General features: G+C 61.2%; 2 protein-coding genes across 9 annotated transcripts in view; one reads left to right on the plus strand and one right to left on the minus strand.

The window, feature by feature from the left end:
- The window catches only part of SCUBE3 (signal peptide, CUB domain and EGF like domain containing 3), a 35,768-nt gene extending 15,384 nt beyond the window's left edge, over positions 1 to 20,384 (plus strand). The window contains exons 6-23 of one of the 8 annotated variants that reach the window (XM_068659781.1): positions 701 to 817; positions 4,584 to 4,631; positions 8,582 to 8,698; positions 10,312 to 10,434; positions 11,778 to 11,894; positions 12,931 to 13,053; positions 13,608 to 13,742; positions 14,072 to 14,164; positions 14,267 to 14,383; positions 14,464 to 14,625; positions 14,764 to 14,967; positions 15,073 to 15,234; positions 15,498 to 15,665; positions 15,758 to 15,919; positions 16,159 to 16,360; positions 16,805 to 16,957; positions 17,113 to 17,192; positions 17,387 to 20,384. In XM_068659781.1, coding sequence (XP_068515882.1) covers positions 701 to 817; positions 4,584 to 4,631; positions 8,582 to 8,698; positions 10,312 to 10,434; positions 11,778 to 11,894; positions 12,931 to 13,053; positions 13,608 to 13,742; positions 14,072 to 14,164; positions 14,267 to 14,383; positions 14,464 to 14,625; positions 14,764 to 14,967; positions 15,073 to 15,234; positions 15,498 to 15,665; positions 15,758 to 15,919; positions 16,159 to 16,360; positions 16,805 to 16,957; positions 17,113 to 17,192; positions 17,387 to 17,820 — 2,717 coding nt within the window. In that variant the 3' untranslated portion in view covers positions 17,821 to 20,384. The remainder of the gene's footprint in view (positions 1 to 700; positions 818 to 4,583; positions 4,632 to 8,581; positions 8,699 to 10,311; positions 10,435 to 11,777; positions 11,895 to 12,930; positions 13,054 to 13,607; positions 13,743 to 14,071; positions 14,165 to 14,266; positions 14,384 to 14,463; positions 14,626 to 14,763; positions 14,968 to 15,072; positions 15,235 to 15,497; positions 15,666 to 15,757; positions 15,920 to 16,158; positions 16,361 to 16,804; positions 16,958 to 17,112; positions 17,193 to 17,386) is intronic. The other 7 variants (XM_068659782.1, XM_068659783.1, XM_068659786.1 and 4 more) reach the window with 7 other exon arrangements.
- An 868-nt stretch (positions 20,385 to 21,252) lies between these two features.
- Positions 21,253 to 24,577, minus strand: RPL10A (ribosomal protein L10a). The gene is made up of 6 exons (XM_068659793.1): positions 24,496 to 24,577; positions 24,208 to 24,282; positions 24,027 to 24,107; positions 23,549 to 23,697; positions 22,557 to 22,729; positions 21,253 to 21,454 (listed from the first exon to the last, which is right to left on the minus strand). The coding sequence occupies exons 1-6, from the start codon at positions 24,498 to 24,500 to the stop codon at positions 21,284 to 21,286; spliced, it is 654 nt and encodes a 217-aa protein (XP_068515894.1). The 5' UTR covers positions 24,501 to 24,577; the 3' UTR covers positions 21,253 to 21,283.
- Between the last annotated feature and the right edge of the window lie 46 nt (positions 24,578 to 24,623).

Genomic DNA, 24,623 nt, shown 5'->3' on the forward strand with positions numbered 1-24,623 from the left:
CCCGGGGGTGCAGCGTGCCCCGTTGCTCTCCCCCCAGCTTTGCTTTCCCCCAGGGAAGGTGAGCAGGGGGGGGGTGATTGGCACGGGAGGAGCGCAGGAATCCTCCCCGCGGGGCACGCAGTGCTCTCAGCCCGTCTGATCTCCTGCCAGCACCTCGCTGCCCCTGCCAGGCTTGTCAGATGTCTATTTCTGCGTGGAGGCAATTTGTTTTTATTTTTGCTTCTCGCTGCCTGTCTGCAGCAAGCCTGTAAAACTGCTGATGAAACGGAGGGTTAATCCCACGAGCCTTTTTTTTCCCTCCGAGCTAAAGGCAAAGGACGCCTCGCCTCCCCGAGAGGGCTGGCAGGGGTTCCCGGGAGCACCTGAGTCATTCCGCAGCCCGCTGCGGTCTCGCCCTTCCCCTGCGTCACCGATCTCGTGCTCCCTGGGGACCAGCCCTCGGGTCCCTTTCCACCAGGCCCACCGGTGGAAAAATCTGCCAAAAACAAATAAATAAACGAACAAATCAGGGCTTGCATCTTGCAAGATCCCGCAGGGAAAGCTGTGAAGGGCTTTAGAAATTATCCAAGAGGGAGGATTTGGTTGGGGTTTTCCATGCCACCTTTACGCTGCCCTTCGGTGCGTGCCCAGCCTGGGGGGGGGTGTTGGGAACGAGAGGGGCCACGTCCCCCCGGTGACCGCTGCTCTTTGCCTCCGGCAGTGACCTGCAACTACGGGAACGGTGGCTGCCAGCACACCTGCGACGACACCGACCAGGGCCCCAAATGTGGCTGCCACGTCAAGTTCCTGCTGCACTCCGACGGCGTGACCTGCATCGGTAGGTGCCAGCGTCGCCTGCCGCACCGCGGGGCTCGCGCTCACCCCAGGCGTTTCGGTCTTGGCTGGATGAAGGATTTCTTCGTGGTTTTGGGCTGGGGCGCTTCTTTTTGGCTTGGAGTTAAAGGGGTGAGGTGAGAGCTGCTCGGTGATGAGGTTAAAGGGTTGAGGTCAGAGTTTCTCGGTGATGCCGCGTGCACCCACAAGGCGCGGCGATGCGTCGCCACGCCACTGCGGGGAGAGAAAGTGGCTTCAGGGAGGTTTGAGGGGACACATGGGGACAGGCTGGTGTGCCAGAGTCCCCGCCTGCCTTCATGCCCCGGGGGGGAAGAGGGGTGGCGTTGTCACTGTCACCCGGGTGCCACTACTTGCCCTAGTGCTCGCGGCCGGGGAGGCACATGGAGGGGACAGATTTGGATGCGGTGTGATCGGTTCCAACTTGGCACTGCGGGGTCTCGGCTCAGGAACAATTGTCTTTCAAAAAAAAAAAAAAAAAAAACCAGCACAAAAACACCAACCCGACAACCCAACCACCCCAAAATTGTCCTTTTCCTGTGTGTGTTTTCAAATTGTAAAACACCAAGCAGAGATAGAAGCTTTACTGGTTTCATATGCTCGCGCTGCTGAACAGCTGATTCGATTTAAAAAAATGTTACGTTTGGGGAGTGATTAAGTCTGCAAATTGCTCTAGACGTTTTAGTTCTTCTTGCAAAATAAAAATAAAAAAAAAAAGAAAAAGCAGTTGAAAGCAACTGAAAGCAGCAGTGAGGTTTTGGCTGCTCCCGTCCCCGCTGTGCCTGCACTGGGGACGCTTTGCGCTCCCCGGAGCCAGCCCCTCTTGAGTGCCACCACATTCGTGTCACTGCTGTCACCCCGTCACTTCATGTCACTGCTGTCCCCCTGCCTGCTCCGTGGTTAATCCCAGCCCCTCCTGGCTGCTTGCAGATGCCCCTCCTGCCCCAGAGCAGCAGGGACTGAGTGATGTTGGCTCCTGTGAATGCGTCTTCGCCCTTCCTGCTGCATCCCGTCCCACCTCGGCACCCAGCAGGGACCTCCCCAGGAGCCCGTGGGGACGTTGCTGTGCTCAGGGAGGTGACAGCTCCTCCTGTGCAGCTCTCCTTGAGTGATTTTTGCAGCCCGGGGTGCCTCTGCTCTTGTATTTGCCCTGTGTGGGGCTCCCTGTGCGTGTGTGCGTGTGTTGGCTGTGGCAATGCGGGGACTCGGGGCACCAAAATGATGCTACCGGGTGAGAGCAGCTGGTGATCTGGGGGATGCGCAAAAGGGATCTGGTTGCTGGAGGGCCTCAGAGCCCCAGGTACAGGTGTATGAGTGGGATTTCTGTGTTGTATAAAATCACTCATCCTTCCTGCGAGCCTTGGCCAAAATCTCCCCTTCCATCCCCAATCTGAGCCCCGGGGAGACCTCTCCCACCTCTTCCAGTGCATCCCCACGAGCTCTCCTCCCACCCAACCTTCCTGGGGGGGAAATTAAGCATCGTGACTGAGGTTTTGAGAGCAGCATCAGCTCAAAATCCCCCGGCTGCTTCTGATCCCCTCCCCATCCCCGCAGCGCCGAGTGCTGCTGCCCCATCTCCCTGCACCACGGGACAGCCCCGTTCCACTCCGTGGCCACCCCGGGGGGGGGTCCTGGACCCCAACCCCAGCAGGACCAGGGCAGGATTGTGCCCTGGGGAAGCCCAGCCGACAGATTTATGGCTGAGACGGGGGCCGAGGTACCTGCTCGGATATTTATAACCGCCCGGCTTTGTTTTACGGCTGGGGCTCGGCGAACAGCCTGCCCCGCTCTCCCAGCGCCCCGGTGCTCCCAGCGCTGCCCCCTCCCCTCTTCTCCTTCTCCATTTCCTCCGAAATATTTCATCGTTTCAAGGGGAATAAAGTTTCCAGCGAGGGGAACGCAAACTCTCTCCCCGGGCTGCGGGCTTTGAAATCGAACGCGGTGCGTTTGATGGGCTGCTGGGGCAGGCCCCCGGCCCAGGTTCCCTTCAGATCACACCACGCGGCAGGAAGCACGAGCAGCCCCTCTGAGTGGCAGTTTCATTAGGCCACGGCCGGTGTTTTTCATTTTTCCGCTTTTTATTGCTGCTTTTAAAAACGCGGATAATGAATAACATGCCTCTGAGCCAACCGGGGCCAGCCCTAATGGCTCCCAACATGTCTGCAGCATCGAGGGGGATGGGGAGCGGGGAGGGGAGGCCACTGACCTTGGATATTTATGTTTGTGCTCTAAAAGCAGCCTTAAAAGAAGAAGAAGAGGGGAAAAAAAAAAAGAAAAAAAAAGCGCAACAAATCGCCCTCCCGGTTAAAGCACCGTGCAGCATCGGGGCAGGGCAGCCCCCGCTGGGTACGGCGCCCTCGGGGAGATGCGAACCCGGCCCTTGTGGTTTTGTGGCTGTGGATTTTTTGCTTTCTGGGAGGATTTGTAAGGCGAGGCCGATGCTCGCGGCGCAGCTCCCCTCCCGCTGCCGTTTGGGGCGCAGGGGGCTGAGGCGGGGTGCTGAGCACCAGCAGCGGGATGAGCCCGGAGCGGGAGATGTGGATGGGCAGGAAATGCGATTAGATGGAGAAGGAAACCGAATCTGGCTCGAGTTTTATGGCAGATTTCCTGAGCCGTGCTTGGCGGCGGCGTGCACGATGCTCCCGTGCTTTGCAGAGCGGGGACGGTGCCGGGACGGTGCCGGATTGGGGCTGGGAAGAGCAGAGCAAAGAGGCCTTGGGGTGGATGGGAAGGCTCTGGGCAGGGGAAAGAAGAGCTTGGGGACACGAGGCGGGTGGCCGTGGTGTCACCGTGTGTGCTGCTCTGAGCACGCTGGCCTCACCGGGAGGGTGAGGTCCGGTCCCTTCTTGGCACTGCAGAGCCGCGGGAGCTCTGTGGCCTCGCTGATGGGTCCCCTGCCCTTGGTTTGAGCCCCCGGGCACAGCGTGGGCACAGGGCGAGCTGGATTTCCTCCTCCTCTCTTTTCCCGTTTCTCCTCCCTCCCCTCCGCGTGGACCCGGCGTTGCTTCTCATCGAGCAGGGACGCGGTCGGCTCCGCTCCATCCCGTGCGCGCAGGGCTCCAGCCCTGCGTGGGGACAAACCCAGGTGCCGGGGTGCCTCATCCCCTCCCCACACTGACCAGGATGAGGAGGGACAACTCCCAGCTCAGTGCCACGGCTCCCAAAACCACTCCCCAAACATCCCCTTGAGAGCTCCCAGCACCCAGGTCCACCAGCACATGGGGACGCCGAGCACCCCAAGCACCCCAATTTGGGTCCCCGTCGCCTCCGCCAGCTTTGCTGCTAAATCCGAGGGTCCCAGCACACCCGGTGGGCTGGGGTCGTTCCTTGCCTGTCTGCCCCCTCCCTGTGTTTGCAGCCACGCGGGCGAGCACTAATTTTGCTCTCTTGGGAGCGAGGAATCGTTCCCTGGGACTAACGGGCTCCACACTAATGCTCCCTGTAACCTGCTTTGTCCCGTGCCTGCCGCGGTGCTCGAGCCCACGGTCAGCCCAAAGCAGAGCGCGAAACCAGAGGGGGCTTGGAGAGGCTGGGGGTGACTTTGGATAGGGTGATGGAGGAGTTGGATAGCACGAAACCTGGATTTTGGTCCTTCTGGGGGTGGGGGAGAAAAAAAAAATAATAATAATAAAAAAAAAGGGCCCATTTCCCCCAGGCTCAGAGGCAGCAGAGTAGCAGTAATTGACGTGTGACACCAAACGAGCTCCTTGCTGGACACTGTTTCTAAATCACTTTTTTATAATGTCAAACAGGGGAGAGACACTTCCAGCAACACGTTATCCTTGAGACGTTTTCTAATGGTAAATATTTTTGTTCTCTCTACCTCCGCGAGGGGATCTAACCGCAGGGGTGCTCTCACCTCCAGCCCGTCACTCGGGGGGCTGAGCGGGCGGACTAACTGCATGCCTCGCTTCGCACGGCCTCCAGCCCCACTAACCACCCCCTGCTGCTGCTTCCCAACCCGGCCTCGGGCTGCAAACAGCCTCTGCTTTTGGGGAGAGAGAGAGCAAAACCCCTTCCCTGGCTGCGCTTGCATGACGCGGGGCGCTCACCTTGCCCGGGCATGGGGTGATGGTTTTCTTCCCGGCGATGTTTGTGGAGTTTGTCCCCAAACCAAGGCACCCGGTGAGAGGTGGCCAGCGGTGTCCTTGGGGCTGTGTGAGGGGGGAGATGCTGTGCCCATCACTGCGGCCGTAGCAAAGGTGGGAGCAGTTGCCACCCGTGCATTGGGGCAGTTAAAAAAGGCGTTTACAGGAGCCGTGCCGCAAGCCTGGTGTGCCCAACACAGAGCAGGGCTCGCTCCCTTGGTGCTTTCTGCTGGGGAGCCCTCACCGTGCGCCCTCCCCGAGGCCACATCCCCTCCTCTTCCCTTCCCTGTGCCCCGGGGATGTTCGTTGCAGAGCTGGCTCAGCAGCACCCCGAAGTGACACCGCTCCCTCTGCGTGTCCAGGAGCCCCCACACCATCACCACAGGTCCCCAGGAGCCACCCCAGCTCCGGGTGACACTGCGCTGCTCCCCGGGCTCTCCCAAAGTTACCCCTTCCTGGAGCCACCCCCCTGCTCACAGACCGATGCAGGCGCAGGTGGGGACATTTGGGGACCTGGCGTGTCCCAGCGTGGCCGCTCGCCGTGCTGACAAATTGCTCGGAGGCTCTCTCACAGCGAGCTTTGCTCAGGCTTGTCACCGGGGCTGCTTCCCCGGGGGTTTCCTTGCAATCGCTGTGGCACCAGTGAGGTTCGAGCCCTGCCCCGAGGCCAGGGGACGCCTCTGCTCTGCCAGCCAGGACTTGGGGCATGCTGAGGGCTCAGCACCTCGCCAGCAGCCCGGTGGCTTGATCGGGGATGTGCTGGGAGCACAAAACCTCCCAATTCGGGATGTGCTGGGTGCACGCAGCCTCCCGGTGCGCTCAGGTGTGCAGCTCCCCGCTTTCTGCTTCGGGGGGCTCTGCAGAGCCTTCCCCAGGCATCTTCCTTTTGGGGGGGGGACCTTCATCTCGGGGCTGTCACTGTGCTGAGCAGAGCTGCTCCTAATCACCCCGATCGCCCCACGGTTATCTCAGAAAGCTCTCGGGGCTGACGTTTCCCTGCGGGTGGTGGAGGCGAAGCCGGAGCGCGTGCGGGCAGGGAGGGCGCGCTTGGACCCGGTGTGGATTTGGGCAGTGCAGGGGCACGGTCGTGGCACAGCGAGGCTGGGATGGAGCGAGTGTGAGTGTGTGTGTGTGTGTGTGTGTGTGTGTGTGGGAGCGTTTGTGTGCGCACAAGCTGCTTTGTCTTCTCCCTCCCCGAGCGACGGGGGCCCTCGCCAAAGCCCTGTGTGGTTCGGTGACTCACGCTGCCTCGCGCCAGGCTCGCAGCAGCCCCCGGGCTGCCAGCACCACCAAACAATGCTCCTCTCCCAGGGCCGGCTCCCGAACAGCCCCACAGCACCCGGCCCCAACCCTTCCCTGCCTCTCAGGTACCCCAGGAGCCCGTGGTCTGCTCGCAAAAGCTTTTTTTTGCAAGCCCTGGGATGCGCCCCCCCCTTTGCTGCGGTGTCCCAGCTGGGGTTGCTCAGCCCCCCTCGTGCACCGGCTGCATCCTGCACGGGGTGCTGGGGAGGGCTCGCTGCAAAGCCCAGCCAAAAGTCCCAAAGGAGCTGGGAGGTGAGAAGGGAGCCGTGCTCCTCGGTCACCCCAAAAGCAGCATTTGCTCTGAGCACATCATTGCATCTCTGCAGCGACCCTGTTAAACCAACCCTCCCGGGGCTCCCTGTGCGTGATCCACTGGGACAAAGGCTGAGTTCAATTTTTAATTGAGCCCCCGTGAATTTTCCCTTCCCCTCGGCGTAACACCACCGGCCCCGTCGTGGCCAGGCTGCGTGCGCCGGGAGGACCTGGCTGCGGGACCCGTATCTGCACGAATCCCTCCCTGGCCGTTTTGTAATCGCGCTGGCCATTCATTTCGCGAGCTGCTCCCTTTGTTCTCTTATTATGGGACATCATAAAAATAGCAGCGGCAAGACGAGCACAGAACGATCCCAGCCCCGTTGCCCTGCAGCGAGGGGCTGCGTGGCTCAGCCGTTCGTGCCCCACGCGGCTCTCGCAAGGAGCGGCAGGACCTGGGGTTTTGCTCTTTCCAAGGAATTTCTTCAAGGCATTTTCATGTCGGGTTCCTTGAAGCCCGAGCGCCTCATTTATCCGAGCGGCCAGCCCTCTGAAAGGAATACTTTATTACCCTTTGTGAACAACTTAATGCACTCCGAGCCATTGTTCTGGTGGTTAGGAGCAAAATTGAAGATTGATCTCACAGGGAAGCTGTCAAGCTGAAAATGCCTCATTTAAATTAGTGTCCCTTCTAGTTTTACCAGCAACAGCTGACTTTGATAATGCTGAAATAATTAGCTTTTTATTTTTTTTTTTTTCTAAACCGGATTTTTTTTCCACTGATGCTGCCTGCGTGTGTGTGTGGGTTCTAATTTTACAAAACCTCGCCCGAATTAGCCCGCGACGTTGGACCGGGCAGCGCGCACCCAGCTGGGCCGAGCCTGCCAGTGGGTGACACTTGGGGACAAGGGACACGAACGTGGGATGTGCAAACGTTGGGAGTGGATTTTGTGGGAATTGGAGCTCGGGGCGAGCCGTGGGGCTTTAGGGAGGGTGGGAGCAATGGCTCTGGGGGTGCTGGGGTGCATCTGGTGTGGGACCGGGACCGTGCACGCCCCTCTGAGTGTGTTTTGCACGCCTGAATTGTGTCAGCCCTGGGTGTTTTGGGGTGAAAAGCTTGGAACTGTCCCTGGGTGTTTGGGGGTGAAAAGCTTGGAACTGTCCCTGGGTGTTTTGGGGTGAAAAGCTTGGAACTGTGCCTGTTTTTTTTGGGGGTGAACATCTTAGAAACCGTCCCTGGGTGTCCCCATGAGCGGTGCTGGGTTCTCCAGCCACAACCTGCGGATCTGCCGCCTGCTTGCACCATGAGGGGTGCTTTGAGGCTCCCAAGGAGTCCCAAAGCTTTTTTCTCTTTATTTTTCACGGTGTTTCTGGCCGAGCCTCCTGCTGGTCGGGCTTACACCACGCTGCCCCCTCCCCAAGCCCCATCCCCAGCTCCTGCCTGGTGGCAGAAAAGCCCCAAAACCTCACCCTGCTGGGGCGTAACTTGGAGAGGCAACTCCTCCACCTCGGGGCTGCCAATATTTGATCTCACCTGATCCTTTTCTTGGGGGACACAGGACCTTTTGCCAGCCGGGAGCTGAGCAAGGCAGGATTAATCCTGCAGAGCTGCTTCTCCCTCTGCCTCCGTGGAGCCGCTGTTCCCGTGCGCCCCGGCGGTGCCACCGGCCTCTGCCCACTTTTAAAGCGCTGATTGCTGGGAGGCAGGAGGGTTCTGCAGGGGCTGGGACAGACACCGAGAAATCAATCTGGGTGCTTTTCCCTGCCTGCAGCCTGGGGTGAGCCAAGGATCTCGCAGCCAAAACCCACGGAGAGCAGCAGCCAGGAGTTACAAAGGCACCGAGCGCTGCCGAGGTGGAAAATGCAGCGGGACTGCCGGCGTGCAGCCGAGCCCTGAGCTGAAATCGTGCCGTGCCTCAACCCCAAAGCACTCCCCTCGTGTGCTCAGGGGGGTTATTAACTGGGGGGGCTCCTTGGATGCACTACGCCAAGATCCCAGGGCTGATGTAGCCGAGCAGGGAGGGTCACAGCCTCTCCCCCGAGCAGCAGCAGCACGTTTTGGGCAGCGTGAGCCTCACCCCCGGGCTTTTTTCTCTTTCTCCCTGCAGAAACGTGTGCCGTGAACAACGGAGGCTGCGACAGCAAGTGTCACGACGCGGCCACGGGCGTGCACTGCAGCTGCCCCATGGGCTTCATGCTCCAGCCCGACAGGAAGACGTGCAAAGGTAGGGAGGTGCTCTGCCCCTGGCAGCCTTCACCTGTGTCCTCGGAGCCCTCCGAAAAGGCTCAGATTTGGCTCAGCTCCACGTTCCCCACGGTGTTTGCTTGCATCGTGCTTGCGGCCAGGGATGGAGAAGGGGGAACACCCCCGTGCGGGGCTCCTGGGGTGCGGTGGGCACCCACGGGTGCTCTGCTGGAGGGAGGATCCAAGGAGCTGAGGCCAGGTTTGCAAAGCTTTTTGGGTGTCTGCTGAGATGGGAAAATCCCAAATTGTGATCTCTTTGTCTTTTTTAAGATGCGTCAAAATGCACCAGCGCCCTGTCCTGCAAACCTGGCACCATGCACACAGGGGGAGCTGCTCTCCCTCCCCACAGCCTGGCCAGGGCTCGGGATCCCCAGGGGACTCTCAGGGACCCAGCTCAGCCCCTTACCCCCCACCCCGTGTCTCCTGGGGCTCGCTGGGGACCCAGCACAGCCCTGATGCCCCCCTCTGCCCCAGCCACACGGTGCTGGGAGCTCTCAGTCGAAGCCCCCAGCTGGCTGCCCTGACCCTGGGGGTAATTTAGGGACCGGCGACCACAGGGGTTGATGCAGAGGGTGGGGAAATCCCAAAGACTGTGGCTGCAGGGTGATGGCACCCCCTTGGTTTTGCTCCTTCGGAGCTGGCAACGGGACCCTCCTTGCTAAAGGTGCCGCGGTTGACCCCAACCCCCCTGGGAAGGGTAATTTGGGTCAAGTTAGAGGCAATTCGGGGTGCGTGGGTCCCACTGCGGCTCTGTGGGGTGACTGCCGGGTCCTGCGTGGGTGATGCTTTGGGGTGCTGCAAAACCCTTCACACTCCCAGGGACGTCCCCGTCCCCATGCGTCGGCCAGGGGACAAGCCCCTCGCGTGCACCCGGGTGCAGGGGACGCGGTGACCCCGGGGCAGGACGGGGCAGTGCCTGCGTTTTGTCTCTCGGCAGCTCCAGGAACTTGACCCTGGTTGAAAGCAAAGCCCCGGCCCGCGGCGAGCTGTCTACCTGCTGACTGATTCCAGAAGCCCCCCCCCTGCCCCCTTGTTATTTTTTCAGCGCCCGCTGCCCCTCCGATTCGGCAGTTTCCAGGAAAGTGCAATAACCTGGAGCCATATCCCCTGCGTCTGGGGGTTTTATTACAATTGCGAGCTGTTTTACAGCCGGTTCCCCCGCAATAATAAAGAGAAAGCCTCGGCCCCAGAGAGGCAGAGCTGTCGCCCCAGCATTGGCAGCGGGGGGCCGGGGAGCTGGGGAGGACAGCCGCCTCTTCCTGCTCCCCTTCCATTTTACAGGGCATTTCCTAGCAGTAAATTTTGTGTTTAGGAGGGGGAAAAAAGAAAAAAAGGGGGGAAAAAATTACATCTCCCGGCCAGCCTCTTTCCAGGTTCCCAGGTCGTCGTTTTCAGCCTTGGTGATGGCAAGAAAAAAAAATGGCCCAGCAAAGGGTGCCCAGCAAATCCCCCAGGTCTCCGGCCAAAACCTGCTGGGGTCAGAGCCCAGGGGCAGAGCCGGGAGGTTTGGGGAGGACCAAACGCCCCCGGGGGTGGCCACGGTCACCAGCCCGGGGTGCGAGGGGTGTCCCTGTCCTGTCCTGTCCCCACCAGACATCGACGAGTGCCGGCTCAACAACGGGGGCTGCGACCACATCTGCAGGAACACGGTGGGCAGCTTCGAGTGCAGCTGCAAGAAGGGCTACAAGCTGCTCATCAACGAGAGGAACTGCCAAGGTGAGGGCGCTGGGGACCTGGGGACCTCGCCTCTCCCTGCCCTTCGTCCCCGTCCCTTCCTCTGTGGTCCCGTCCCCAAGCAGGGGTCCTGCCCTGGGTGGGCACAGCTCAGCGCCCACCCTGCTCGGCTTCTTGCGAGCTTTGTGTTTTCTTGCATGAGTTTTTTTCCTTGGGTCGGTGATGGGAAGAATCCCAGAGTCATCAGGGCTGGAGGAGCCCCCCAGGGTCACCTGCTCCAAGCACCCCCCCCCCACTGTCCCCACTGAGCCGTGTCCCCAAGCACCAGCCCCAACCTCTCCTGGAGCCCCCCCAGGGACGGGGACTCCCCCACCTCCCTGGGCAACCCGTCCCAACGCCTGCCCGCTCTGTCTGAGCAGAAATGGCTCCTCATTGCCCACCTCAACCTCCCCTGGCACAGCTCCAGGCCGTTGCACAGGCTGAATCCTGCCTGCCCATCCCATAACCTGGTCTGCTCCCCGCTTGGGGCCATGCTCTGGATGCAGAGCGAGGCTTCGGGTGCCTTTGCCAGGCTTTCCTCCTTCCCCATCACTCAGAAGGCAGGAGGGAGGGCTGTGTCTCCTGCTCGGCACAGCTTTCCCACCTTCCTCTCCCCACCCCGACGTCCTGCAAAATCTCACCAAACCTTGCCGCTGCGTTGCCAGTGCGCGGCACCACCGGTTGCGGGGCCATTTTGGGGGGGCACAGGGCTCCCCCCCAGCCCTGAGCCGAGGGCAGTGCTCGAACGCAGCTGCTGCAAGCCAAAAACTCGGGCTCTGGCCCCAGCAGGGGGGCGCAGGGCTTGCCGACGCTCCAGGGCTGAGCCCTCTTTCATCTCCGTCCAGGTGCCGCGCGCTCTTGCAAGTTTGACGTGAGCGCGGCAATTAACTTAATGAAGCCAATGAAACGAGGATCAAACCCGCCGGGCTGGGCTCACCCGCGCAGCCGGGGCCGCCCAGCCCTGGAGAGGTGCCCCGCGGGGGTGCGGAGACAGCTCTGGCACCGTCCCGGGGCAGGACGTGCCCGTGCAACAGCTCTGCCCGCCGGGCAGCACCCAAGGGTCCCCGCAGCCGTGCAGAGGGCATGGTTTGGCACGTTTTGGGTGCGGAGGGGGCTGCAGGAGTTTGGAGGGGGAAGGACATCGGTGTGGGGGGCTGCAGATGCTCTGGCAGCAGCTGGACCATGCAGGGGGGGTGGGACATGAGGTCCCAGAGCATCCCAGTGCAACCAGAGCATCCCAGTGCATCCCAGAGCATCCCAGTGCAGCCCCCCCGTTTGCTGCAGCAGGTGGGGGAGGGCCGTGCCAGCCCTCAGCTCCCTGCCTTGCCTTTTTCCCCCCTCCCCAGACATCGACGAGTGCTCGTTCGACCGCACCTGCGACCACCTCTGCATCAACACCCCCGGCAGCTTCCAGTGCCTCTGCAACAAGGGCTACACGCTGTACGGCCTCACCCACTGCGGAGGTAGGGCCGGGCGGGTGCTGGGTCCCCACCTCCCCGATGGGTTCGGGGTCCTGGGGGGGAGCACTCGGGACACCCAGAAACGGGGCAGCCCCACCGCACGGTCGCTGCGAGCCCCCTGGGGCTGTCCCCGAGGGCTGGTTTGGGGGGTCCCAGGGGGGATGCCCCATGTCCCCGCCGTGCACCCGGTGCCGGGGCCGGGTGGGGAGGGCGCACGCAGCCAGGGGCTGGTGTCTGCGACTTCAAACGGGGCGACAGGAACAGCTTGCGACTTGTCTGCAGCGGCGGAGAGGGGAGAAATCCCCGGCGTTTTTGGCAGGGAGCTGGGACGGGGTGGGAAGGGGAACATCAAAAGGGGCTGAGCTCGGTTTGAGCTCAGGCTGGCTCCCAAGGGCGGGGGCGTGCGGTGCCCCGGGACGCGGGGAGCAGATGGGATGCGCGGGGGGTGCCGGAGAGGGGTCATGGCAGGAGAGGAGGGTGACCCTCCTGAGACCCCCGGTGGCATTCCCCAGCCTGGGCTGCTTGGGGTTGGAACCGAGCCTCGTGGGGTCCGCAGCAGGGAGAGGTGACAGCCCCAGGGGGGAACGGGGGGGTTGCCCAGGTCTGTGCCCCGTTTTGGGCTGGGGTCGGGGGTCCCCCCACGGAGGGGCCGTGCTGGAGGGGAGCAGCGGGGAGAGGGGCCGGGCTGCCAAGCAGCTGCCTTTTGAATTGGGCTGCTAAATGCTTCCATGTCGGCTCTGTCTGCTGCCCCCCGCAGCTCCCCAGCCTGCCGTGGGGCCGGGCTCAGCCTGGGTGGGCTGCACCCGCCGCCGCCTGGCCCCTGCCCTTGGGGGTGCCACCGGCTGGGGCTTCCCTCAAACCCCCCCAAATTGGGGCTGTGGAGCTGGGAGGAGGCAGAGCTGGAAGCACCCTGCTGGGGCACGGGGTTTGTGCACTTTGGCCATCCAAAATCCCGCTCTGAGGGCAATTCAGCATCACAGGGGTCCCGCTCTGCCCCCCTGACATCCCCCCCCCACCTCTCCCCGTGTCCCCCCCCCAGATGTGGACGAATGCAGCATCAACCGCGGGGGCTGCAAATTCGGCTGCATCAACACGCCCGGCAGCTACCAGTGTACCTGTCCCGCCGGCTGCAAGCTGCACTGGAACAAAAAGGACTGCGTAGGTACGTGGGGGCAGAGCCTGCTGCTGCCAGGGATGCTCCAGCACAGCCTTGGGGGGTGCCAAAACCCCACAGCCCCCACCGTGGCTGTCAGTGGGTGGCGTGCTGGGATTTGGGGCATCCCGCTGCAGGGATGCTCCAGAGCAGGATGATTTTGTCTGGGGTCCCTTGTCCATATGGCATGGGTCTAGATGGGATGGGATGTGCTGTCCTGCTCCCTCTGTCCTGATTTATGGACTTTTTCCATTGATTTATGGACCGTGCTTGGGGCTGGCCGTGAGCTCGTGCCCCGGCAGGTGCCCCTAAATGAATGATTTTTGTGGCCCTGGCTGTGCTCCGGCACCCGCCCAACCCCCTTCACTGGGGAAAGACGCAGCAAAGTGCAGCTTTGCCCTAAAAATCCTGAAAAATCCCAGCGGTGACAGCTCAAGGAGGAGCTGGGCTGGGGGTTGGGATGCTGCTCCCCACGCCGCACCGTGCCGCCAGCTGAGGGGGGACGAGGGGGTCCCGCCGTGGCTCTGTGCCACCCACGGGCGTCCCCCTCTTGTTGTCACCAGCTGGTGCGTGTCCCTCAGAGCTGGTGAAATGCCTGTCAGGTTCCGTGCCGCCGCGGGCCACCCTCACCTGCAACAAGACGGGCAAGAAGGACAGCTGCGCCCTCACCTGCGCCTCCAAGGCTCGCTTCCAGCCAGGTACGGGGGGGTTTTGGGGGGTCCCCATCTCCCTGCCTGGCCCAAACTGGGGGCAGAGGAGCAGCTGGCGGAGCACCCTGAGATCCCGAGCCCTGGGATGAGGGAAAAGGAGTGTTTGTGGGTTTTTTTTCCTGGCTGAGTTTGGCTCCTCGGGATGGGTTTGCGCAGCGCAGGAGCCAGGCGGTGGGGTGCTGGGTGCTGGGTGCTGCCCCCCAGGGTCTCTGCACCCCCTTGGGGCAAGCACCGCCGCTCTGTAGGGACCGTGTGGCTGCACCGGGGGGGGCTCAGCACCGAGGGGCACCCCCAATGCCTGCTCCTCCTTCCCACAGAGTCAGACAGCAGCTACACCGTGAGCTGCGGGACGCCCGTGCTGCGGCAGGGCAGCCAGCAGAGAGCGGCCAACAGCAGCCAGCAGTGCCTCGGTAAGGGGGCTCCGAGCAGCCACCCCCCTCCCCTAAAAAAACCCCCCCCGTGCTGCTCCCCCCTTGCCCCCCGGCTGGTTCAGCACCCGCCTTTTCTTTTAGAGGCTGTCGTTGCGCCAATCAAGCAGAAAGCTTCCTTCAAGATCAAGGACGCCAAGTGCCACCTGCACCCGCGGGCCAAGGGCAAGCAGGACGAGGCGGGGAAAACCGGGGCGCAAGGTGAGGGAGGGTCGGAGGGGGTGCTCCTGTGTCCCCCCCCCGGCACGGACGGGGCCCTGACTTGTCCCCCCCTCATGCAGGAGGTGCGGCGCCCTGCTCCGACTGCCAGGTTGCCTTCGTCAACCTCAAGTGCGACTCGTCCAAGAAGGGGAAGGGCCGGCGGGCGCGCAACTCCTCCGGCAAGGAGGTGACGCGCATCACGCTGGAGTTCGAGGCTGAGATCAAGCCGGAGGAGACCACAGGTGGGCACGGGGCGGGTGTTTGGGGGGCGGGAAGGAGAGCCCAAGTGGTCCTTGGTGTCCCGCTGGGGTGGGGTGTGGGGTCCCGCTGGGTTTCCCCCTTATCGCCGCCGTCCCTCTTTCTCCCCGCCGCGCACCCAGCCAGCTGCAACCTGCACTGCCTGCGGCAGAAAGTGGAGAAGAAGCTCAAGTCGGCCATCAAAGCCCTGAAGAAATCCATCAACCAGGAGCGGTTCCTGCTGCGCTTCGCCGGGATGGAGTACGAGGTGGCGAGGAAGCTGAGCGTGGCCCCCGAGCGGCAGGAGAGCTGCGGGCCGGGCCAGCAGCGCCTGGGCACCAAGTGTGGTAAGGGGGCACCGCGGGGAGCCGGGGAGGGGGCTGGCATGTGGGTCCCCCCCCCCCCAGGGATATCCCCCTGCCGTGCCGCTCACCTCCACCCCTGGCTCTCAGTTAGCTGCTCGCAGGGAACCTATTACCACGGGCAGACGGAGCAGTGCGTCCCCTGCCCCTCGGGCACCTACCAGGAGAAGGAGGGGCAGCTCTCCTGTGACCTGTGTCCCCGCAGCGACGCCTTCGGCCCCGTGGGAGCCACCAACATCACCGGCTGCACGGGTAAGGGGGCACGGAGGGGGTTTGGGGGGGAGTGCCTGGGGACATCCCCACCCTGCGATCTCAGTGCCCCCGTCCAGAAGGTGGAAAAGCCCTGGGCACCCCGGAGACCCCCAGGAGTTCCCCATTTTGGAGCAGGGGAGAAGCTTTTAGAGGGGCCCCACCACTCGGCTCCTATTTTCTCGGGGCTGCTGAGCCTGGCGGGGCGAGGAGCTGGGCATGGGGCACCCCTGGGTGCTGGGTGCCAGCGATGCCTGTGCCCGCAGGTCAGTGCCCCCCCGGCCAGCACTCCGCCGACGGCTTCAAGCCCTGCCAGCCGTGCCCCCGCGGCTCCTACCAGCCCGAGGTGGGGCGTGCGCTCTGCTTCCCCTGCGGCGGGGGGCTGACCACCAAGCACGAGGGAGCCCTCTCCTTCCAGGACTGTGACACCAAAGGTAGGTCCGAGACAGCCCCCGGGGGGGGTAACGGGGGGGGTCCCATGGGGTTGTGCCCCCTTTTGAGCCCCCTTTGCTTTCCGCTCCCCCAGTCCAGTGCTCGCCCGGGCACTACTACAACACCAGCGTCCACCGCTGCATTCGCTGCGCCGTGGGCACCTACCAGCCCGATTTTCGGCAGAATTACTGCATCGCCTGCCCCGGCAACACCACCACCGACTTTGACGGCTCCACCTCCGTGTCCCAGTGCAAAAGTAAGCAGGGCATGGTGCTGTGGGGGGGTGGGCGTGCTGTGAGCTGGGGTCTTTCCTCCAAAGCAGCCGATAATTCCTTCAAATAGCATTTTGGGGTTATTTTATTTGGGTATGCAATGAGCAGTGCCACCGAGCGCTCTCCCCCCCCCACCGCCCAGTAAACCCTCACTGTCCCAGTCCCCGTGCCACTGGTTCCCAGTGGGACTGGCTCTCCGTGCCCTCTCCCACCTTGCTTGCAGACCGGCAGTGCGGGGGCGAGCTGGGCGAGTACACGGGCTACATCGAGTCCCCAAATTACCCGGGGAATTACCCCGCCAACGTGGAGTGCACCTGGAACATCAACCCGCCCCCCAAGCGCAAGATCCTCATCGTGGTGCCGGAGATCTTCCTGCCCTCCGAGGACGAGTGCGGGGACGTCCTGGTCATGCGGAAAAACTGTAGGTAACCGAGCGCGCCGCGGGGGGAGCGCAGAGCCGTGGTTTTGCAGAGCTGAGCTGATTTATGCCAAGGGGAAAAGCCCCGGCCCGGGATGGAGGTGGTGGGGTGCTTCTAGGAAATGGGTGGGCGGGAGGGGATCGGTGTCACCCGCCTGCTCGGTGCCTTGTTGGTGTGTAGGGCTGCGCACGGTGAGCTGGGCTGAGCACCCTTCGGCACGCTTTCTCCGGGGTTAAAACCTCTGGAAGGGAAAAAGGAACCCCATCCATTCCAGGGAAGGGATATGGGCACCCCTGCCATTTAACAGGAGGGGCTGGGAGGGGGCTCAGCCTCGCTGCACGCAGCCAATCCCACCCTGGTGCCCCCTGCTCTGCCCCTCTCGCCCCCTTTTGAGGGTTTGGCGCGGTGGGGCCGGGGTTGTCACGCAGCCCCCGGCCGTTCCCCTCGCAGCCTCGCCGTCCTCCATCACCACCTACGAGACGTGCCAGACGTACGAGAGGCCCATCGCCTTCACGGCCCGCTCTCGCAAGCTGTGGATCAACTTCAAAACCAGCGAGGCCAACAGCGCCCGGGGCTTCCAGATCCCCTACGTCACCTACGACGGTGAGCACGGGGAGAGCAGCTGGGCCCGGCATCGCCTCGCCCGCTACCCGGGGACCCCAAATCTGCGCGCCTTGGGGGGCAGCCGAGTGCCTGGGGAGGGGGGTGGAGGTTTGGGGACACGTCCCCTGAGCTGGTTTCTCGCTCGGGTGTTGCAGAGGACTACGAGCAGCTGGTGGAGGACATCGTGCGGGACGGCAGGCTGTACGCCTCCGAGAACCACCAGGAGATCCTCAAGGTGAGCGCGTCCCCGTGGGGGCCTTGTCACCTGGGGCTTAGCGGGATGCTTGGAGGGGTTTGGGATTCCCTGGCAGCCCTGGGGTGAGTGCAACTCAACTCCCTGCTTCGGTTCGGGGTCGTGCTGGGGTTTTGGGGAGCTGCCCCCAGCAGGATCGGGAGAGGGAGGGTGACCCCGGCTCTGCTTCCCCGCAGGACAAGAAGCTGATCAAGGCGTTTTTCGACGTGCTGGCGCACCCCCAGAACTACTTCAAGTACACGGAGAAGCACAAGGAGATGCTGCCCCGCTCCTTCATCAAGCTGCTGCGCTCCAAAGTCTCCAGCTTCCTCCGGCCTTACAAATAGCGCCCTGCCGCCCCGCGCCCCGCGGCTGCCGAGGAAACCCTCCTCTCCCTCCCTTCTTACTTCACTTCTCCTCCTCCCCCCTGCTCGGCTCCGGCAGGACCACCGCCACCTCCCGCTCCGCAGATGTCTCGGCACGCTCTGTCTCAGCCGCCGGCGATGCTGCTCCTCTCTTCCGAAGCAGCTTCCCCCCCAAAAAAAAACCCCTTTTGAATTCCCTTTTCGCCTCCGCGCCGGCTCCGTCCCGCTCCTCGATGCCAGGAGCCCGGGGCTCAGCCGGGAGGTGACGCAGCTCCTGGGTCCTGGCCATCAGCACAGCTTGGCGGAGGAGATGGGGGCAAAAAAAATAATAAATCACACGACGTGATGCCTGCTTGATTAAAAAATAACAAGGAGAAGGTAAAGGACGGCGCGGCGGCGGGCGCACAGGGGCACCGGTGCTCGGCGCGGGAGGAAAGCCAAGCCACGTTCCCGGAGAACAACGTCTGGCTGCACGGGAGAGAAAAACTGCAGCGACCGAGGAGGGCTTCAGCCGGCCGCCTTCCCCCCCCCATGTCCCCCCCTCCCGGAGACACTTGTGCCAAGGAACCAGACTTTCTTGCAAGCTCTGCCAAAGAGGAACTCGTCGACGGAAAAAGCAAGCTTTGTGAAGAGCAGGAGTAAATGTTTGTGCACTAGGATATCCTCCTTTCTACCTTTTTTTTTTTTTTTTTCATATGTATTAAGTGCAATCGTTTGAGTCTTCTTTATATTATTTAGAGGGAAGTTTTTTTTGTTTTTTTGTTTTTGTTTTCTACTAGAAACTACGATATTTATACCTGCCTGAGAAATGAGAATGTGTGTCTGCCGCAGAAACAAACCAACCAGCCCAGCCCTGGATTGCCAGCGAGCGATGCGATGGCGTTTTCAGGCCTTGGAACCTTTTCTGCCGCATTTTTTTTCCCAAAAAAAACAGCTTTTGGTGGACAGCCCACGCCTCTCTGTGCAGGGAAGCAGGGCTTGGCCACGCTGCGCGATGGGGTGAGTTTTTGGGAGGTCTCAAGGTGTCTCTGTCCATAAACAGCGTCGGTGCCACGCGTTTTGGGGCTGATCCGGAGCAGTTTGGGATTGTCGGAGGCTGCCAGGAGGGCGAGGTGCAGCCCTCGGCCACGGCACCTCCTTGGTGCCACTTGCCGGGGGTTTTGTCATCCCGCTGCGCTCAGGGACCCCCCCGTGCCCCCCAGCATCTCTGCCCCCAAGGGACTGGGGTCTGCGCCCTCCTTGGCTCTCGGGAAGCTTTGCGCTTGCAGGTGCCTTGGGGTGCTGGGTGCCACCTTGGGGTGCAGGTGCCACCCATGGGGTGCAGGTGCCACCCTCGGAAACGCGGTGGCACCAATTTCCTGAGCTCCCTCCCAGGCTTGCAGGAGCCTGAGGGATCCATCCTACCCTCAGAGGCACCACAGTGACAATGGCATCGTGGGGGTCACCGTGGCCGGACAGGACCCTGGGGACAGGGACCGACCCCACTGCCACCCGGCCCCCTCTTGTCCTCCTCCCCATCCCTCGTTCCCACCGGGTCTTGGCTGTCACCCCCCCATCCCCAACCCCATCCTGCTGCTCCTGGAGGGAAGGTGCTGGGCTGGGGCTCAGCTCTGCTGCTCCCTGTCCCCACCCCTGCTTTTCACTGTCCCTTGACCTCACGTGGGGCGAGCCCCCCTCCCCAGGCTCTTAACGAGCAATTATTTATTGCACCACGTCCCCCTCGATGACCCAGGCTGGGTCCGTGCCAAAACCGGCTGCTCACCCGGGTTTCCCCTCCTCAATTTGGACCCCAAGAGCTTCTCCCGGGCGTTACGAGGGGCTCAGGCTGGTTTAGGGCCGGCGGAGCGGGGCTGAGGATTGTCCCCAGGATGCTGGAGGCTGCCCTGATCCCTGATTCATCGCAGCTGCGGGCTCGTCCCTCCTGCCGCCCGGCTCCCAGCCCGCTTGGAAGCTTCGACATCTGGGGGCCGAGCTCTTTGTCACTCGGTTGGTGCCTGCGAGCAGCTGCTTTGATGCACAAAAGCTGTTGTAGGGATTTGGAGGTTTTTTTTTTTCTCTCTTTTTTTATTGCTCTAGGGTAGTCGCAGCGGAGCAGTGACTGCTGAAAGGGGCTTTCATATTTTAGAAGAAATAAAAGGACCAAAAAAAAAAACCCACCCCGGGAACGCACGCCCTGGTGGCCCCGGTGCAGTGCAGCCCCTCCTTCCTCCCCCCAGGTTTTTTGGTTGTTTTTTTTTTTTTCAGTCTCCGTGATTTAAAATCGGGGCTGCTACCGCCGGGAGCCCTGCGGGGCTGTCCTGGGTGCCACATGTCCCCACGCCGGCCACCTCCGTCCCCAGAGGCAGCTCTGGAAGAGGCGAGCCGGGTGGCACGTCCTGGCGTGAAGGACAAAGAGCTCTGGTACCAAATCTTCCCCTTTTTCACCAATATTCCCAACCAACCCCCCGAAAATCCACGGGGCCACCAGGCAGGAGCGGTCCTTTTGCCACAAATCCCCCCAAAAATGACTCAGAAAAGGTTTGAAAGGCTGAAAACGGCACCAGCCACCTCTCGGATGGATTGAATGTCTCGACGCGGGGAACGTAACGAAGGGTTGTTGTGTGTTCTGTCGTTTTTGTTTTTTTTTTTTCATGTTGGAATATTTATATCTGCCTTTTGCAGTAGGCCGTGATTTACCATCTCCAGCAAAATGAGTAAAGTTAACGAGAAAGATGTAGTTCATAAAGTTATTTGCACTTGATTAAAAAAAAAAAAATGTATCTGAACTTTGTAAAAAGAAATGTTTGCATTTTGTATTGTCTTTTTTTAATTATTAAATGGAATTTCTTGGTGTTGTGTTGATCTTTCAGAAACTGGCTCTGACACTTATTTTAAAGGTTTCTAACAGCAGGCTCCAGAGCTGGTTTCATTGTTTTGTTCCCTTGGATGCTACGACGCGCTCTGTTCAAGGGTAGAGGGCTTTATTCTTTCCCCAGAAATTTAAATCCTATAGCCTGCCATCAGCCCACCAGCCACCACACAATGTATTTATTTATATACGTTAATTAAATGCACTAAATCTCATTTTTAGCCCAGAAATTGGACAGGGACTGGTTCGGGACCCCTCTGCTAGGCCAGAGCAAAGCAAAGCCGCCAAGAACCGCTCCTTGTACTGGGGCCAGCACCAACCCCTTGCTGAGAGCCCCCAGCAGGGCCCGTTCCCCTAAATCTAAAGGTGATTGGGGCCAGCTGGAAAGCCCCATCAGGTCCTCACGAGGTGCTGCTGGGCAGGAGGAGCCCCTGACCCTTCATTGGTCCCTGTAAGGACAGCAAAACCCTATAAATGTAAGCCCACCCCCAAGAGCAAGGAGGCTGCTGGAGCAGGGAGCTGCCCCCATGAGGTAAGGGACCCTTCTGGGGGGAGTGGGGGGACCCTGGGGCCCCACCTCGACTGCTGAGCAGTGACCCCACTGTGAGCCCTCAGCTTTGTGGTAACAACCTCCCTTTTGCCTGTTCTAGGTGTTAATGGAGCTGTTCCCCCTCCTTCCTGCTCTGGTTGTGGGATCAGAAGCCTGTCCCTCCCAAGCAACCCCCTTGTGTTGCTCCTCCAAAAACCCCAATGTGAATTCTGGTGTTCCCCTTGAACTCACGTCCCCACCAGCAGCTCCTTACAGAGCCCTGCCCAAGCAGCTTTGGAGAAACACCACCAAAACGCACCGTCAGTGTCCTAAAAAATTTATTGCTGCCCTCTCAGTACAGGCGCTGGGGCTTCCCCATGGTGCTCTTGATGTACAGGGCACGCACGTTCTGCCAGTTCTTCTTCAGCAAGGACACCAGGAAGTTGATGGCCAGGTGGATGTTGTAGACGAGTTCGTCCTCCGTCATCTTCACGTGACCCACGGCCACGGCCAGACAGAGCACCTGGGGACAGCACAGCGGGGTCACGCACACGCTGAGGGGCACAGCAAGAACCCAAGGCCCTGAGGTACCAGACCCCCGCCTGCTCTGCCAGCTGGACAGGATTTCCCCAGCTCATCCAGGAGTAGGAGCGTAACGCGCTGTGAGCAGGTGGGGAGCGGGCTCAAACCTCTCCTCTACCTCTGATCCCATGCCCCGCTCGCCAGGCAGCGCTGGCACGTTCCCTGTGAGCTGCTAACCCAGCCCGTAAGCTCCAAACTTCACCCCTAAGCGTGGCGCCTGCTTCGCTTTCTGTTTTGGCAGCAGCCCCTTCTTTCTGCGCACAACGCGCGCGGGGGCCAAGCGTCCGCCTGCCAGCCTCGCCAAGAAGCTCGCAAGGCAACGCTCCCCACAGGCCGAAGACAAAAGGATTTACGAGCGAGCTGACAAGGGAAGTGTCAGGATATCATTAGCTCGGCTGCTTGAAACGCTGCAGCATTTGCAAACTCTCCCATTCGCTGGGTCCTTCCAGTTGTTGTGCCCTCGGGCCCAGATCAGCTGGAGTCCCAGGGCGCACCTCAGCTAGCAGAGCTGCTAATTCTGAGCAATACCCAGGAGTCGCATTTAGACCACTGGCAGAGAATTAACATGCCTAAATGGGGTTGTTTTGGTTTCAGGGAGTCAAGCGTGCCTTCCCAGCTCTGACAGAGAGAGCAGACATCCGCAGAGCTGCCACGAAGCTCAGTTTTGAAGTCGAGCCCCAAAGCACTGCTGCCTGCACAGCCCCACTGGGCACCAGGGCCCCACCCTGCAAGTGTCACCCGCTCGCTGCGAGAGGAGTGTTAATTACGAGCCATTGTGCTCAGCACTCCCATCAGGATCGCCTCCGAATCATTTGCTCTAAGATCTTTCAACCGCAAATTGCTCCTTCCCAGTTAGCAGCTGAACGCTCTGGTGGCTGCAGCCCTTTGCGCTGTGATGCTGCTCCCAGGAGCTGGTCGAAGATGCTGCAGGGACACCTACAGCCCGGAGCAGAGATCGCAGCCACGCACAAGGGACCTCCTGCCAACCCCCAGGTAAGGCAAGGAGCTGTCTCGGTAGCTCCAAGCCCTGTGCTTTTTTTTACCTTCTTCATCTGAAACTTGATGGTGGATTTGACCTCGTCCACCTTGGCCACCAGGTTCTCATTGTGAGTGAGGAGAGAAGGGAATTTGCCAGCTTTGTTCAGGCCTGGACCCAGGATTCGAGGGATTTGCTTGATCAAGGACTCGGAGGCCAGGAAGGCATCGTACTTCTTGGCTGTGAGGAGAGCAAAGGTAGGTGAGGAAGGACCCTCAGCTCAGCCTCTACATTTCCTCCCAACACACTCACATTCCCAGAATCCTGCCTTTTTCCAACCCTGTTATCAATTCCTCCTGGCACACCAGCCAGCCCTGCCAGGACCCAGCCTCACATCCTGACGGTGACCCCACACGCCTGCTGTACGTAACTGTTCCCATGAAAAACATTTATTGTGCCACATCACTGCCACTCAACTCTGAGCTGCATCAGGAGCCTCCTCTGATGTTCTGTGCACATGTGGAGGGGGTGCAACACCCACCTGCCAGGCCTAACCCACAGCATCACCTCCCACCTGCATGTGGTTCCGAGGTTAATTATGATTGAAGGCTAAGTTTTCTTTGCTTGACATGTGTCAAAATGACTGATTTTGCAGAAAGGGAAAAGCCTTATAGGCTATCAGGTAAAAATAAGCCAATCACATTCTGATCATTTAAACGATGCAGGACTGAAGCCAAGTCTTGCCCCCAATTTTACTCTGCTGTTGCTGCTCTCCAGCTCCCTGACCAGGAAAGGAGCACCAGGGAACAGCGCTACCTTTGGGGAGATACCAACAGTTCTCCTGCATCCCCTCCTTCTGGGAGAGGGCAATCACCCAGCACTCCTGAAGAAGGATCTTAGCTCTTCTAGGTAATTCTTAGACAGATCCCTGTTCTTCTTGCTGACTTTGGACAGTTTGCTGTTCTTTCCAACTAATCATGTCATGGAAATCCAAGCACAGGGAGAACCATGCTGCTTGCCCAGCCCTCCCAGCTCAGCCACATCCCCACCACCACTCACCCAGCTTCTTCACCAACTTCTTGTTCTTGTTGAGTTTCTTCAGAGCCTCTATGTCCATGTGCGGGATGTCGACGGCCTTGGCCTCATCGCAGTGCTGCTGATCCCCCAGCAAGCACACCGAGAACTTGGGCCGGGGGGTGGACTTCAGCCTGCGGACACAACCCGAGTCACCCCACGCTGCAGGACCACGCACCAGAGCGACCCCACCACGGTGCCACCTTACCGCAGCGCCTCGCCGCCTTCCTCCACGGCTCCTCACCTGCCCTCGCGGGCAGGGCGGTGGGGGCAGCGCCGTGGCTTTGCCCGCACCTCCCCTCACGTTTTAAGACCCAGGGTGGGGGTCCGTCCAGCAGCACCCCCTGGGGAGGGGGCGTCCTGAACTACCCTGGGCGTTCAGCACCGCCTGGGCCAAGCGCCCTGCCCATCAGAGGGGGGCTGCGGGGCTGAAGGCTGGGTGGGAGCTGAGAGTTTGGCGAACCTGACGGTGCCGGAGAAGCGTTTGTCTTTCTGCGGGTCGTAGTTCTTCAGGCTGATCTGCAGCTCCACCGTCTCCACGAACCTGGAGGGGGGGGGGAAAGGGGGAAAGCAGCCGGGTAAAGGCTCAGGGGGGTGAGGGAAGGGGGCAAGGAGTGGGCAGGGTGCCTGGGCCGGGCTCTTACTTGCGCTTCTTGGTCTTGCTGCCCTGCAGCACCTCCTTCACCGCCTCGTACAGGGTGTCGCGGGACACTTTGCTGCTGCGGGGGGAGAAGCGGCGCGGGCTCAGGCGCGGGGCTAGGCCGCGGGCGGAGGGCCAGCCCGCCGGGCCCGCCCCGCATCATCCGCGCTTCATCCCCGCTATCAGCCGCCATTCCCCAGCCCCCGACCAACCCCCCGGGCCGCTCATCGGGGCCGGATGACAGCGGATAGCGGAGGATGGCGGCGGATGGCAGCGGCCGGCCCGCACCCACCTCATGGCGGCGGCTGCTCCGGCAGAAAGGAGGGGGGCGGGGCCCCGCGCGCTATAAATATGGCCGGAAATCTCGCGAGAGCAGGAAGCGCCGGGCGCCATGCTGGGAGTGGCGGGGTGTGAGGCACG

The sequence above is a fragment of the Anas acuta genome, chromosome 24 (assembly GCF_963932015.1).
Source record: "Anas acuta chromosome 24, bAnaAcu1.1, whole genome shotgun sequence".
Taxonomy (NCBI): domain Eukaryota; kingdom Metazoa; phylum Chordata; class Aves; order Anseriformes; family Anatidae; genus Anas; species Anas acuta.